The sequence below is a fragment of the Pygocentrus nattereri genome, chromosome 21 (genome assembly GCF_015220715.1).
Source record: "Pygocentrus nattereri isolate fPygNat1 chromosome 21, fPygNat1.pri, whole genome shotgun sequence".
Lineage (NCBI taxonomy): Eukaryota > Metazoa > Chordata > Actinopteri > Characiformes > Serrasalmidae > Pygocentrus > Pygocentrus nattereri.
In genome coordinates, this window is record NC_051231.1 from 5,719,074 (window position 1) to 5,735,946 (window position 16,873).

The 16,873-nt window shown below is 38.9% G+C and overlaps 1 protein-coding gene across 1 annotated transcript; it reads left to right on the plus strand.

Moving 5' to 3' along the window:
- The first annotated feature begins 2,558 nt into the window (after nucleotides 1-2,558).
- Nucleotides 2,559-16,545, plus strand: LOC108441429. The gene is made up of 3 exons (XM_017720948.2): nucleotides 2,559-2,698; nucleotides 13,338-13,493; nucleotides 14,954-16,545. The coding sequence occupies exons 2-3, from the start codon at nucleotides 13,346-13,348 to the stop codon at nucleotides 16,153-16,155; spliced, it is 1,350 nt and encodes a 449-aa protein (XP_017576437.1). The 5' UTR covers nucleotides 2,559-2,698; nucleotides 13,338-13,345; the 3' UTR covers nucleotides 16,156-16,545.
- Nucleotides 16,546-16,873: the final 328 nt, after the last annotated feature.

Below are 16,873 nucleotides of genomic sequence, written 5' to 3' on the forward strand. Positions count from 1 at the left end.
GCCAAGTGTCAAGCTAAGTCATATTTCTTGAGTGCAGGATCCTTTTTGATTATTGACCTGAGTGGCAAAGGCTCTCCACCTTCTCAATCAGTGGTAAAGTTAGCTTCCTGTCTTCATGGTCTTAGTCTTCTTTATATTGAGCTGAAGTCCCATCTTTTTATTCTGTTCTTTAACCTTCCTTATAAGGGCCATCAGGCCTCCCATATCGTCCGCTATGGGTTTTAGGAGCTTTCAAAGAAAAACTATTGCACCATATCGGTATGGGCTAACGTCAGTATCAAAAAAAGAAAAAGTGGTTGTGTACATACCCACATATTTTATTCTTGTGGAATAATATGTACGCCCTATCAGAGCATCACTTCACACTTGACGTCTGGTTCCAATCACCACCACTGTGGACACTTCTGACTCTTGAGCAGCGCATTTTACATCAAACCACTCAGTGACTGTATTTACTTCTTAAAAATGTAAAAATTTTTATTTATTTTATTTAAGCAACTGTAACAACTGCAATTTCCCCCTGGGATCAATAAAGGAATCTGAATCTGAATCTGAATCTGAATCTATTTAACAAACAGTGGAATTCCCCTTCAAGTCTTACTGAATGATTGCCTGAATGAGAAGATTTTAAAAGCTCTTATTGCTGCTGTTGGGGCAAAACCTTGTATGTCCATTTTTGTTGTTTTTCTTTCTTTCTTTTTTTTTTTTACATATTTTGAAAATGCATTTTGCTCTTTACATTGTTTGCAAACTTCATGAAGAATGGATCAAAGGAAATGACTTAAAATGACTTGGAAAAAAATCTGGTTCCCTTGACTTACATTAAAAGTAAAGTTGTTTTTTTTCTCCTGTAAAGTTACCATATTGGAGATACAAGGTTTTCTTCCAACAACAGTGATACGTACATATAATACATAATCACAGTGCACAAACAAACAAGTATCTCCAAAAAAAAAGAACTTTACAGGAGAGGGCAAAAAAACTTTTTTACTTTTGAAGTAAGTCAGTGTACACAGATTTCTTTCCAATTAAGATGTTTTCATCCAAATTTAGAAGCATTTCTATTGGCCCATTAATTATGATATTTTGACACAATGTAAGAGACAAATCATATGTGCAACTGACGTAGACAAATATGAATCAAAAAAGGAGATATCTGGTTTTATACCATTTATTTTCAAATATAGGTGCTAAATATATTTAACCCTGCCATTTTTGAATATTTAAATACACTCCATTTACACACGTTTGTCAATATACCAAAATATGAAATATGTGTCTTAATGTCAAACGTATGTGGAAATACATTGCAAACTTTTACAAAAATGCTGCTTGGAGAAAATGTCTGTCCATGGAGTCCTTAAACTACAACTAGGGCCTGCTCAGATATTCTAGCCCTGAGTTTCTCAAATTTTTACGATAGCTTGTCACCAAATTAGTACTAAAGGACCAGGATCTTAAAAATAAATTGGACAAAAAACATGGGAGGATAACCAAGCCTGAGCTCTTCCTTCTAACATCTGAAGTCCTATAAATTTCTCTACCTTGACCATGACAAAGTTTTCATATCCCACCATCACCCCATTTACTCCCCGTTGTTCAGACATAACTCTGTCTATCAAAGGGTGGGTCTGGTTTTCTAGTTTAGCCTCTACAGTCTCTTCTCAAACAGTGATGAACATATCGCTGTTGTCAGAACAAAACCTTGTAGCTCCATTTTTGTCAATTTTCTGTTTTTGACATAATCTGAAAAAGCACGTTGGCCTTATATTGTGTGTAAATTTCATGACGTATGGACAAAAATAAATGGGCAAAAATTACTTGGAAAAAAGTCTGGTTCCATTGACTTACATTGAAATCAATGTATGTTTTGTCCTTCTTCTGTAAAGTTACCATTTCGGAGATACAAGGTTTTGTTCCGACAGCAGCGATATGTTGAAGGCATGATCCAAAGGATTCTTTGGAGCAATACTTTAGAATGCCCACGTTAGGTTTCTCAAAGAATTTAAACCCTTAAAATCCCAGGCCTATTACACACTAAGGCCTATTATTCAGTAACTACAGGGACTTCAGTGCAAACTGGCTGAGCTACTCTTAGGTCATAGAAGTGTGTAGTAAAACTTTGGGCCTGGCAATTTCAGGGGTTAAGATAGATGGTTCTGTAAAGAGTAATAGAGATCTCTGTATGATGTAGAGGTTCTATACAGGACAAACTCAGGCCTTTATATCTCTAATGTTCACATCTGAACAGAAGATGGCAGCATTTGCAAACATTCAGACTATTCCTTTGCTCTGCTCTGAAATATGAGTGTTTAAACACTGTTTAAGCACCCAGGTATAAGACGTACACTGTTGCTAATGGCTCAGTGTCAAAGAACCAGTCGAATCAAAATCATACAACCTGCAATCTCAGTTAAATTGCAGCTTTAACAGCCCACAAGCATTAGCGCTGAAGACTGCGGGGCAAAATTGTTCTCCCCCCACTGGAAGCAGTTGAACCAGTTTTTGTGTATGAACTAGGCAAACACAGACACACCCTTGCCTTAGCCACGTGCTCACTCAGAGCTCAGGAGCTCAGGTACGGCACCGGGGGGCGGCCTGTATAGACACGTCCCACATGAGGAGGGCTAAGGGAACACGCACAGGGATGAGCCTTTGACTGTTCACATTGTAAAGGTGACTGCTGTGGATTTCTCAGGTAAGGCTGCTTTTTTCCCCTGTAATATGGTTCTTTTTAAAGTTGTGAGTCAGCTCTCTCACTTCGTTTGTGGGCTGCGGGTCAGAAGCTTCATGCCATCCAAAACCTCCAGCCATCTATAACTGCAGGTAGAGCCAGCCTGCTGGCATTAGAGCCAGTGACTCAACCTGTGCTTGGACCCTGTAATTACAGCTTTCATTGTGATTCAATCTAAATGTACTCAGACTTCAAAAATCCTTCTAACGTGAGGATTATATAGGCCTATCTTAACTACTGGTGCCAAAGTTAGGTTAGACTAGGTTATTTTGATCCTAGTTCCTCTTTGTTTTGCTCATTCTCGGAATAATTTGCCAATTTTTGCTGGCAAATGTGCCTTAAATGACCAAATCGCTCTTCTTTTTATCAGCGTTATTTGTTACTAAGTTACTATGTTCCAATGTACTCACCAATTGCTCAAGGAAAATATCCACTTTTTAGGCATTTCTGCCATTCCAGGGTGTGCAGCAGTCTTTCTGCAGAGTGGTCACATTTGACCATCAGTCTGGAAGACAGGTGCAACGGTCAGTAGATCACTGCATGGGCTGCACTGAATCTCTTTGCAGATTCAAACAGACCATCTGTGTCAACAATGCTGGCATTTTGCACTGAGTGGCTTACTGTGCTGTTATGAGGATTAGTTAATAAGTCATAGATTACGTTGACCTAGTTCCTACGAGTTAAGATTATAAGATATTTATTAGAACTCAAAGGCCATGAAAGTGTTTGAATGGTCACATGTTCTCAAATTTCAAGATACATTTTCCAAAACATTAAATTTTTTTTAAATCAGATGTTTTGTTTAGGGAGGGCAAAGTGCAATGTCTGTGTTGGACCAGAGAGATGAAGCAGTATATAAATGAGGAAGAATACAATAAAACTTTTTTCTCTTTATTACCTTGGCAGGCCACACTGTGGACAGCCTGCTTTAAAAGTGTCCACACTCACCTTCCTCACTCTCAACTACATACCTTACATGTTACTTTAATAGTAGTTACCAAATAATGACCTGCAGTTCAACTCAAATGTGGAGTTGGACCACACTGATTGGTGGCCTTGCCAACCACTGCCACTGAAACTTGGTTGTTTACATTGACTAGGAGATGCCACTGTCAATCATTTCTCCTTCTGACATGCCCACACAGTTCCAAGCAGGAATTTTTGGAGCATTTATCAACTAGTAAATTGTATTATATTTATATATTGAATATATAACACCAGTAAACACCTTTTCCCCTGCATATCTTTACTATTAAAACTAAAATGTAAACAACATCTGAAACTATGTTGACTGGGGCTTTAACCCTCTCCACAATGCACTGGATTCCCTTGATAAAAAGTGTCGTGTGAAAAAGTCCAATTTAATTCCGCTGATTTTCTAATAGGAAATAAGTTAACAAATTCTCAAGAAAGAACAAACTTAAATATGGCATCTTTGCAAATGCACGTGCACAAAATGTGATTATTTACTAAGCAGAACACGACGGAAGCAAAATAAAATGTTGGAATACCAAATGTGCCATAACTTTTGTGAGGGTCATTTTACATTTTATGCTTAATTCAGCAAATAAATAGTAATTGTGCATTAATATGTGCAGAGGTGTGTTCTCTGTAGAGGATATGTTACCTGTTTTCATTTAAAAAAGAATAAAATGGGTAATTGGACCCAAGTGCCCAAACTTTTACTGTGTATCATTTCCATAAACATATTACACTGACATAGTTGTTACCAGAAGTAAGCAAACTAAAAGGCCAGGTTGACACACTGTAATCAAGTAAACTTTTTCATTACATACCGAAATGCTTTCAAAGCTTTGTCGCACAATTCAATAAACTGAGTCACATAAAAAACTGATTGGCACATCGTGTTCTTCTAAATCACAATATTGCACATTATGCAGTACTACAAGTGCAAGCAGATCTACATACCAGTGCTAGAAAACTGCCACCTCAGGCTGTATAAAACTATGGCTATGCAAAATGAGTAAGTCACGCACTGTAAACATTAGACACAATACAGCATTGTGAGTATTAGTCCTCTGACAGCCGCTTAATAACCTGCTGCTCATTCGCTTGATAGCCTTCACACATGAAATGGGTGGGCACTATGGCATATATCATATCTGATGATAAGGTCACGACTACAGAATGTTTACAATCTTTGACCATCTCAGCTCTCAACCTGTTTCATTTAGCTACTTCTCTGTACTCCGACACATTTGCAAAGTGTTTGCAAATGTAAACTAGAAGCACCACCTTTTTTTCTCAGGGTCTATGAACCTGATTTGATTGGAAAATCAGCCAAGGGAGTTGGCCTTTATTACTTTTCAACCTTGACTCAATGTTCTTTGTTTGATTTTGACCACTTCAACAGCTCTTTGAAATGACTGCAATCCAGCATTATGCGCTGATTTTTCTGCCTTTACAATATCATGAGTGCATTTAAAACCAGGCAAACAAGTCTTATCAAGGAAAAGGGTTTAAATTAGGTCCAAGTTCTCCAGATAAATCCAGTTGTGAATTTGCCATCCTATCTGGTTGCATTCAAATAATCATATAGATTACTGCTACATGGGGAAAACAAAATGGCAGACTAATATGCTAAAAAAATATTTATGTAACACTTTACTTGAACCCTGCTACATAACATAACATAACCCTGCTGTTAACGAGTCATACAGCAGTCAGGCATAACATTTGAACCACCTCCTTGTTTCTACACTCACTGTCTATTTTATCAGCTCCACTTACTGTATAGCTGCACTCTGTAGTTCTACAGTTACAGACTGTAGTCCATCTGTTTCTCTGATACTCTGTTACCCTGTTCTTCAGTGGTCAGGACCCCCATGGACCCTCACAGAGCAGAGCTCAGTAACACTGAGATTAATAACTGATCACATTGATTTATCAGTCTACTCAGGCTTTAGCAGAGCTCAGTAACACTGAGATTAATAACTGATCACATTGATTTATCAGTCTACTCAGGCTTTAGCAGAGCTCAGTAACGCTGAGATTAATAACTGATCACATTGATTTATCAGTCTACTCAGACTTTAGCAGAGCTCAGTAACACTGAGATTAATAACTGATCACATTGATTTATCAGTCTAGTCAGGCTTTAGCAGAGATCAGTAACACTGAGATTGATAACCGATCACATTGATTTATCAGTCTACTCAGACTTTAGCAGAGCTCAGTAACACTGAGATTAATAACTGATCACATTGATTTATCAGTCTACTCAGGCTTTAGCAGAGCTCAGTAACACTGAGATTAATAACCGATCACATTGATTTATCAGTCTACTCAGGCTTTAGCAGAGCTCAGTAACACTGAGATTAATAACCGATCACATTGATTTATCAGTCTACTCAGGCTTTAGCAGAGCTCAGTAACACTGAGATTAATAACCGATCACATTGATTTATCAGTCTACTCAGACTTTAGCAGAGCTCAGTAACACTGAGATTAATAACTGATCACATTGATTTATCAGTCTACTCAGGCTTTAGCAGAGCTCAGTAACGCTGAGATTAATAACTGATTACATTGATTTATCAGTCTACTCAGGCTTTAGCAGAGTTCAGTAACACTGAGATTAATAACTGATCACATTGATTTATCAGTCTACTCAGGCTTTAGCAGAGCTCAGTAACGCTGGGATTAATAACCGATCACATTGATTTATCAGTCTACTCAGACTTTAGCAGAGCTCAGTAACACTGAGATTAATAACCGATCACATTGATTTATCAGTCTACTCAGACTTTAGCAGAGCTCAGTAACACTGAGATTAATAACTGATCACATTGATTTATCAGTCTACTCAGGCTTTAGCAGAGCTCAGTAACACTGAGATTAATAACTGATCACATTGATTTATCAGTCTACTCAGGCTTTAGCAGAGCTCAGTAACACTGAGATTAATAACCGATCACAGTGATTTATCAGTCTACTCAGGCTTTAGCAGAGCTCAGTAACGCTGAGATTAATAACTGATCACATTGATTTATCAGTCTACTCAGGCTTTAGCAGAGCTCAGTAACACTGAGATTAATAACTGATCACATTGATTTATCAGTCTACTCAGACTTTAGCAGAGCTCAGTAACACTGAGATTAATAACTGATCACATTGATTTATCAGTCTACTCAGGCTTTAGCAGAGCTCAGTAACACTGAGATTAATAACTGATCACATTGATTTATCAGTCTACTCAGACTTTAGCAGAGCTCAGTAACACTGAGATTAATAACTGATCACATTGATTTATCAGTCTACTCAGGCTTTAGCAGAGCTCAGTAACACTGAGATTAATAACTGATCACATTGATTTATCAGTCTACTCAGGCTTTAGCAGAGCTCAGTAACACTGAGATTAATAACTGATCACATTGATTTATCAGTCTACTCAGACTTTAGCAGAGCTCAGTAACACTGAGATTAATAACCGATCACATTGATTTATCAGTCTACTCAGGCTTTAGCAGAGCTCAGTAACGCTGAGATTAATAACTGATCACATTGATTTATCAGTCTACTCAGGCTTTAGCAGAGCTCAGTAACACTGAGATTAATAACCGATCACATTGATTTATCAGTCTACTCAGGCTTTAGCAGAGCTCGGTAACGCTGAGATTAATAACTGATCACATTGATTTATCAGTCTACTCAGACTTTAGCAGAGCTCAGTAACGCTGAGATTAATAACCGATCACATTGATTTATCAGTCTACTCAGGCTTTAGCAGAGCTCAGTAACGCTGAGATTAATAACTGATCACATTGATTTATCAGTCTACTCAGGCTTTAGCAGAGCTCAGTAACGCTGAGATTAATAACTGATCACATTGATTTATCAGCAGTCAGATTATATTTCTGGTGACTTGTTAGCATTTAGCTTCATACATTTTATTCCTGTAATACTGATACGTTTGATACACTAAAGCATGCAAACTTCCATAAAAATCTCAGTGTAATATCAGTTATTGGCTTCATTTTTTAATATATTATATTGAACAAATTTATGAAATAGTATTAAATATTTGTCGCAGCCCTAGTAAAATAAGTGTCATGCTACCATTACTGGTAACTGTCAGGATGGACAATAATAATAATAATAATAATAAGAGGAATAAGAAGAATACTTTCATAGCACTTTTCAAAGACTCAGAGAAGCGTGCAAATTTTCAAAACACAAAACAATATAGACTCACACAGAGACAAGAAACGCAAAACCATGGGATCACAAGCAGAAGCATGACAAGACTTAAGTGCCGTGTCATGACAGCAGAGAAGCTGGTTTTGCTGGTTGACCAGCATACCAAGAACCAAAACACATCATCGCTTTCCAAAGAAAAACATCTCAGTTTATTCGTTTTTGACTTTTTTTGAGCACAGCACATTGTGTGAACAGCTCATGACGAAGAGACTGACAGAAATGCTCCAAAATTGCTTGGAATAAAATCTTTTTACATTAACTTACCTTGAAGGTAAAGAATATTTTTGCCCTCTCATGTAAACTCACTATTTTGGAGATACTTCTTTATCTCTGAACAGTGATGATATGCTATTTTTCCTGCTGACCAGCATATTAACTTCCATTGCTGCCGACCAGCGTCCTAAAACATAACATATGCTGGTTTTGCTGGTGATCAGCTATGCTGCTCTATGATGTTGCTGTGTGATCTGGTTAGCCACCATGACATCAGACAAATTGATATCTGTCATGACAATTAACAGCAACACAATATGACACTGTTATATCACTGTGCGGAATCTGCCATTGTCTCAGTGTTAAGTAGCACAGTTTAAGCAATATGTAACATGCAATATGCAGAGTAATTCAGACCCAATAGTCATTTTCATCTATGTTAGTCATCCAGCAGTGAAACATTCAGAATCGATCCGTCCATTAATAATTAATACTCTTCTGGGCCTTGGAGTCCAAAAGGGTCATACACACAGCCTGTTTGTCACTCTGAACATTCTGAAACCAATAAAGTACAGCAGCTTTGCTTTTGCTGGCACTGCACTTCTTTCTCATTTGAATTTGTGCCACTGGCCTATCTTGGACATAGAGCAATCTTTCTGAGTGAACTGAGGCCGCATCCGCCCTCAGCCTCCGTCTGCTGCTCTTCATGTGAACACATATGAGAAATGTGGCTGATTCCTTTGTAGTTCTCAGCCATCTTCAAGTATGGTAAAGAAAGGGGTCTTTCAATGAGGCATTACTGGTAAAAATCAAGATAACACTGTTAAATAAACTAAGCATTTTGTTACTGATCACATTGATTTATCAGTCTAATCAGGCTTTAGCAGAGCTCAGTAACACTGAGATTAATAACTGATCACATTGATTTATCAGTCTACTCAGGCTTTAGCAGAGCTCAGTAACACTGAGATTAATAACTGATCACATTGATTTATCAGTCTACTCAGGCTTTAGCAGAGCTCAGTAACGCTGAGATTAATAACTGATCACATTGATTTATCAGTCTACTCAGGCTTTAGCAGAGCTCAGTAACGCTGAGATTAATAACTGATCACATTGATTTATTAGTCTACTCAGGCTTTAGCAGAGCTCAGTAACGCTGAGATTAATAACTGATCACATTGATTTATCAGTCTACTCAGGCTTTAGCAGAGCTCAGTAACGCTGAGATTAATAACTGATCATCACATTGATTTATCAGTCTACTCAGGCTTTAGCAGAGCTCAGTAACACTGAGATTAATAACTGATCACATTGATTTATCAGTCTACTCAGGCTTTAGCAGAGCTCAGTAACGCTGAGATTAATAACTGATCACATTGATTTATCAGTCTACTCAGGCTTTAGCAGAGCTCAGTAACGCTGAGATTAATAACTGATCACATTGATTTATCAGTCTACTCAGGCTTTAGAGTATGTCTTTACACATTATGCACTAATTTCAAAATGGTTAAAAAACAACTAATGATGGTGTTTTTTTTTTAAGTTGACACATATTTCTCTAAATGTAGTCGGTAAGTATTCTAAAAGTATTCTTGTAAAAATCTAAAATGTAACTGTTTCCCGGTCACTGCCTTTAGAAAATGTATCTTGGACCAATATAGATATTTATATGGATACTATAGATACTAAGCGTTTTGGGTTTTTTTTGGACAGACCTTTTTTTTAGACTGTTTTTAGCAGTTTGGCTAGTCATGCTACTTCTGAATGTATTACAGTTATTTGGCAGGCATATCAAAAGTAATTTCGCCGACTATTCAAAATGTTTTCATAATTCAGTGATCCAGATGTAAACATCGTTCAGTCATTCAGGGTGGTTGGGTGTGAATGGGTCATTGTAGAGAAACCTACCCATTCAGGTTTCTTCACGGTGATGGAGATGGACCAGGAGTCATAATGCCTAACACAATAATGACCATTTTATTTACTAGTAGAAATAGTGAAACATCAAAGAAAATACATTTTCTTTGGGGACTATTTTCCTAACGACAGCCAGTATGTACGTCTCTGCCATGAACGTATCTTGAAAAACTACATTTTAGGCCAAAACTTTCAATAAACTTTCTCAAAACATTCCTGAAACAGTGTATCAGTTATTAGGTGACGTATTTGCAACCATTTAGTGCTTCAGATGCCTGGTTCCCATCACCATCACTGTGAACAGCTCTGACTAATGTTCATGGTATAGGACATCAAACTGCCCTGAACGACTTAAAAAATCTGTTGAGTTGCCTTTTAATGCTGGTGTTTATTTCTGTTTCAAAATTGACATTTTGCTTCCTGTCACAAACAATATTAGCCAATTATTCTCATTTAAGAAACTAAAGTTTGTGTGCATGACAAAATGTAAACAATCTGTAAAATGAGGGAAAATGTGCTTTAACGTCCTCTTTCTCGGGACTAACACTGTATAAAACCAGTTTAAGGCTGTCGTAATGGACCCGTTTGGCTCGTTAACTTAAGCATGATGTAATAATTTGTAATAATTATAAAAGTAATGCCTAATTAAGACAAAGTGATGTAATATTTGTGAAATATGTGGGAATGTTTTTTTTTTTGTTCATTTACTCTGGTGAGGTACTGCCTGCCTATGGTTCTCCACAGTAACTCTGACATGTCAGACATCACCACAACGCTGGAAATCCCACCCATAAAACACCGATAATCCCTTTAAGACAGCGTCCTATTACATAATGATGAACAACAACCAAACATAATGTCAGTAATAAGGGGTGTGGTCCCAGTCCCATTTCTTAATTTTACCCCTACCCCTTGTTTATGAGTGTCACTGTGCCCCTTGGAACTGAGTTACAGGGCAGTAGTTGAAATCTTCCCTCTGAAATGAGACCCTCAAATAAAAGAGCATCACTTCATTAACAGCTACTGGCGCTGCTCTGTAGGCGACCCTGCCCGTCTGCAGGGACAGCAGAGGAGGGGAAAGTTCAGCTCCTCACTGCTGGGCTTTAGTTACATTTAGGGATCATACACCTTCAAAGAGGGGGGGGGCAATTATTTATTATCACCCACCCACTAATTCTTCAGTGATATGAAGCTGAAGTCAGATATCCACCAGCTTCTTGTTCTACTTTGCCTGTTCCACCTTACATTTGAACAGCAGTTCTGATGTCTATGTTGACAGATTGTAACTGCTGCACCATTTAAGGCGGAATGGGACATTTAGCTAGTTACCGAGACAGTGGCATAATACTTTTTTTATACTTGTTTATGAAGAAAAGGGCCATAATACACTGAAACAACATTAAACTAAGATAATACAAAGGTTGTCATCATTTTCATTAGAGAAATCTTTCATTTGTGGGTTTCTTTGGTCGCTTGTGCCGCCACCTTGCCTGTTTTTTTGTTTGTTCTCGTAACGCTCTATTTGGTGCGCTTCTGAAAAACGCCAGTTTAGAGGGCCATGCAGCCCCAACACTTCACCCTACCTTTTCATCTCAACAGCAATTGGGACACCCTACCCCAAGACGTGAACACACAAAACGGAGGGCTAGGGGCTAAGTGGTAGGGGCAAAGGGTGAAATGGGATTGGGCCTAAGTTTTGATTATAAAAACATAAACGCTATGTTCACATTATAAGCCTCACTGCTCAAATCCGACGTTTTGCTCAAATACGACCTCTCTGACATCTCTGACTTATAACAAAACATTATATATTGTTGTGAGTAATGGGATGGATTTGCATGCTGGTAAATGGGGTTCAAACCCCTGCACAGATAATAACATTTGTGCTCTTTGCTGCCTTTGGAAAAATGTTTATTGGTACTTTTGTTTTAATCTAAAATGTATTTACAGTATGTCTTTGATAACAGTGCTTGCAATGTACTGCAAATAAAGTATGTGCCCTTGAGCTCCTGCCCCACAAAATGTTTGTGCACAGGCCTGGTGTGATGATATACTTGTGTAATAGAAACAGCACAACATCTTTCTTATAAAGTATCATTAAATGTGTCGGCTATCTAACCTCTGCATGATGTGTCACCATAACAGCCCAGACCAAATAACCACACCTTTGTGACTGTGTTGATTCACAAGGCAAAAGAAGCAGAGCCTCGGTTAAACGGCAGTGGCTCATAACAGGAAAAACACTGTAGGTCAAAACCTCATACTGAAATACTTTAGTAGACAAACAACACTGCTGTGTTTAAAGTGGTTCACTTGATAACTACTTCACTACTCACTGCAATTCTGTGAACTGACTGGGCAGCTACCGCAGAATGACCAGGGCAACTGCCTCTGCAAACTGCTAGTCCTCAATCTGGAACAGCAGTGAGTGACCGGTCTGTGTTAACAATGAAGTAAACATATTTTTTAATGTATAGTCTTGTTGAGATTCCTAAGTGAGGCTTACAAAACTCTATTGTTTTTTTTTTTTTAAATAACTCTTATATTTATTCTTTTATTCTGTAGTTGAGCTAGTTACTGAATAATAAGCCTTAGTAAGTAATAAGTCTGGCAATTTAAGAGGTTAGTTTGAGAACAAATTTATTGCTGCTGTCGGAAACAAAAGTCGTATCTCAATGTATCTCGATTTTGAGTTTTTGTCATATTCTGAAAGTGCCTGCTGCCTTTTACATTGTGTAAATTTGATGGTATATGGGCCAAAAGAAATGGCCCAAAATTACTCGGAATAAAGTCTGGTTCCATTGACTTACATTGAAAGTAACATTTTTTCCTTCTCCTGAAAAGTTACCATTTTGGAGATACGAGGTTTTGTTCCAACAACAGCTTTACCCACTTCCCCAAATGCAGTGGTCAAGATATGTTTGGTGTCTGGAGTTTGTTTCTGAAGTTTTTTTCTCTTTAGTTTTGCACTGGATCTACAAGAGTAATGTAGTAAATAAGTAATGGAAGCTTAAACCCTAAAGAAACAAACTTTAAGGTATGTCTTGGCAGTTTGTCTACATTTAAGGTAAACAGAAAATTGTATAAATTAAATTTTTTGCTAATTTTTCTCACCTGCAGCATCAAGTACCAATGAGGATACTTCTTGGATTGCTCAGTCATGCCTGGCATATAGGATATCTTTAAGAGCACTATATATAATATATGCTGTCTTTAAAATAAACCGCCTCTACTGCGTTTCTGTGATCAGGTATAGAGATGGATGGAGTTCTGGAGGCCACAATCAGTCTGTGTGGATGCAAACTGCTGTGCAGTCTTCTCTACCTTCCTGCTTTCAAAGACTCCATGTCCTCTGTCAGCCTCTGCTGCAGCTGCCTCTTGCTCTTCACAGACCTCTCCATCACTGGTAAGCAGATACTGTATCTATAGATCATATGCTGCCTTCTCATGTTCTTCGTAAGGTCTTCTTTCACGCTTGTGAAGCTATAAAGTGCTTTGTAGTTGCTATAGTTAACTACACTGTTACAAATAAGGTGCTGCCCTCTAAGTGTTGTCCCTATCACTGGGAGACCATGAGTTTGAGCCCCAGAGATGCCACAGCCATCCATAGCTGGGAGCCCTTCCTCTCCCCCATCACTCAGCATGCCAACTCAGGGTTTGTAATGCTGGCCCACAATACAGAAATGTATTGGACTCTATACATAATGACATATTCCTCTGATTTTTTGTCTTTAGTCATCCTTCCGTCATCACTGAAGCCCACCAATACTACAAGATTCTCCCAAAAAATCACACAATTTCAGATTATTTGCCAGTCTGAGTCCCGATTAACAGTCCTGTCTCTCAGAACCTGATATTTTGCACAATCATGAACAAATATATAAGATCAAAACAAACCTTGCAGATGACAAGAAGGCACAAATTACTTCCTTTGCAAAAGCAAAAGAAAACATACTGTGTAATGCATATGTGATATATACTTTTTAGAGGTGGTTGGTTTTTTTGGTAGTTGGTATAGTGTAGTGGGTAACACCTCTACCTTCCACACTTGTAATTACTGAAGGAATGTTTATGTGCAGCTTTAATACTCAAAAACTTGTATGGACATTTTAAGCTAAGTTAAATTTAAAAGGTTCTTCAATTCCCCCACCACTTAAAGATGCTTTAGAAAACCAAGAGTGATTTCTTTTGCTCCAAACAACCCTTTTGGCACCTTTATATTTACAGAATGTAGGTCAGAAACCTATATTTACAATTCCAGTAGCACATAAAGGCAGCAGTGTTCACACTCCCTCGTCTGTCTTCATTAGTTACTAATATAACAGGATATAAGACAAATTACCCAGAGCAAAAAGTAAATACCTGTGTCAAACAGTAATTTATAGAGCCATAAAGGAGCGGAATTCCCTGCCAGTCTGACTGCTTAAAACTGAGAGTAAAATAATGTTAACTGATAAAGAACACTATTTAACAAATTTAGAGATCAGTTAAATAGACAGGTCCTTAACAGGTGGAACAGCACTACGGTGGAGTGGGCAGGAATGTAGATATTCACCATAGTATAGAATGTACACATGATATTTTCTTTCAGTGTGATTTTTCACTGTTCACTCGTCTTTCTTATGTTACGGTTCCATTGTCTACTTTTTATTTCTCAGTTTCCTTTTTTCCCCCTTGACTTTACTACTCTTGTGTTCTGTATGACTTGTTTTGTTAATTGATACCGCAATATTTTTGTTATGTATGATACGTCTACTAGACCTCAGGAAGAATCACAATAGCAGCAGGTTGATCCTAAAAATAAACAAACAAATCCATCTCTACATCAGTGCATCTGTTCAGCGTCTTCCATTCATTTTCCTCTAGCATTCCTGGCCTACCTCTGGTGTGCTGCCCCCAGACCAATATCCTTTCATCCATCTTCCGACGCCATCGCGCTTCGCTTCATGTTGTTCCTCGGCAACACCTATGGGGCGGTCCTGATGCTGACTCCACTGTTAGTAGCCGTGGAAGTGCTCGTCCATCTCCTGTGGCCTCAAGAAGTAGCAGCAACACCAAATACCTGTGAAGAGAGCTCACAAGAGAGCAGGGAAAGTGAGTTGGGTCCAACGGTGTTGGTGATGGATAGAGATGGAGAAGCGTGGGAGACAGAAGCCCTGCAGAACGTGGAGGAGGGCGAGAATAGAGGCAAATTCTTGAAATTCTTGAAAGCTGTGGGCTTCCTTGGCTGTCTTCTGCTGTGGGGCATGAGTGGAACATACGCAGAATACAGTTGGAGGCAGGATCAGCCAGCGGTCAGAGAGTGCCTGGACAGGGGCGGTTCTCTCTCAGCCTGCCTGCCCTGTCTGTTGACCACCTCTTCGCCAATTAGAGGTCAACTGTTCTGGTTTCTCGGTGCCGTATTGCTCCTGCTGGGCTTGACTGGAAGCTTAGGCTTGCTCCTGGCGAAGCTCCCTTTGCTGATTTCCCAAACAAATCAGCTCCACACATCCAGAGAAAAAGATGCTACTTCTAGTTTACATTTAAGAACACTTTGCAAATGGGTTAAAGTACAAAGAAGTAGTGAAAACAGAAAAGAAAAAAGGAATACTGCAGCCCTCGGGCAAACGAAAATTCTAGAGAGGGCCCCAAACCACAGCGGCAGTGCTGACTTGAAGAAAAAAGCCAACAGCTGCGTCGCTCAGAGCTCACAGTTTGGACACAATGGACGGCAATTTTCTCACAGCAACCCGGTGCCATTGTCTGGCCAAAAAGGTTTGGCTGACGGCTGTAAATTACAAAGCAAGAGCGTGCTGCTTGTCTCACTGCCACAGACTGTACTTCCCCTGAAGGGCACTACGGTAGCCAGAAGCATAGGACGGACCCCGCACCCCCATGGGAGGCGGCTTTGGGAGCCTCAGAGGGAAAGTCCCTGCCTGAGAGGAGACCTAATGACAGGACTGGTGTGTGGTCTGCTGGTATGTGTTTTTCCTACAGTTCTCAGCACCAACATACTGCTTGTCAGCAACCTGGACGCGCTAGCCGCCTATGCTGTAAAACATCTGCTAATCCCTGCCCACAGTAAATAAAAACTTAGCAGGGTGCGTGTTCCCACGAGACTTTGAGACGTGTGAAAAGTGTGAGAATAATTAGGATCACTGGAATCTTTTATGGAAACATCCTTATGGAATTCTAGTAGTATGTTAAAACTAAACATTGTGCTTTGGAGTGTTACTCAAGAATGTGCGCATAAAATTACTGCTATTACCAAAGCAGATGGAGAAATTCTGAGCAAGGAAAGGTCAAAGACACGAGAGCAAGCTCTGCAAGCCTTAAACTCCTTTTAAGCAGACAATTTTACTGTTTTTCTAGGATGAATTTATTATGCTGTGTACAAATAGTTTTTGCCAGAGACTGTTTATAATAGCTTACTGCTAAATCATGTGACCTGTACAGTGAAATAAACAATGTAAGCCTTTTCAAAGCGTGTGGTAACAGTCAGACTGGTCATCCATGTCTGCTTTAAATGACTTGTTTTTTCTTTGATGCTTGAAAGTGAGAAGTGAGCACGGCAACTGCCAGAACCAACACAAAGGACTGTGTTTATGGTTTTAGCTGCGTCAAAAAAACTGAAAGGGAACGGTAATTAACCATCATGTGTGGCTGATCACAGATGGCAGTTTACAAAAGCAAACACAACTAGTGCTGGGTATTTTATAGATAGCGGAAAATAAAAGAGGACATCAAATTGGTGTTTGCTTTTCACATCTGTCAGTTTATGACTGAAAGGCTATAACCCAGTGGCCA

What these genes read in the sequence shown, in the direction of transcription:
- LOC108441429 (XM_017720948.2), top strand. Translation starts at nt 13,346, where the DNA reads ATGGATGGAGTTCTGGAGGCCACAATCAGTCTGTGTGGATGCAAACTG. An exon ending in CACAGACCTCTCCATCACTG is followed by an intron (nt 13,494 to 14,953) that starts GTAAGCAGATAC and finishes ATTTTCCTCTAG; the next exon opens with CATTCCTGGCCTACCTCTGG.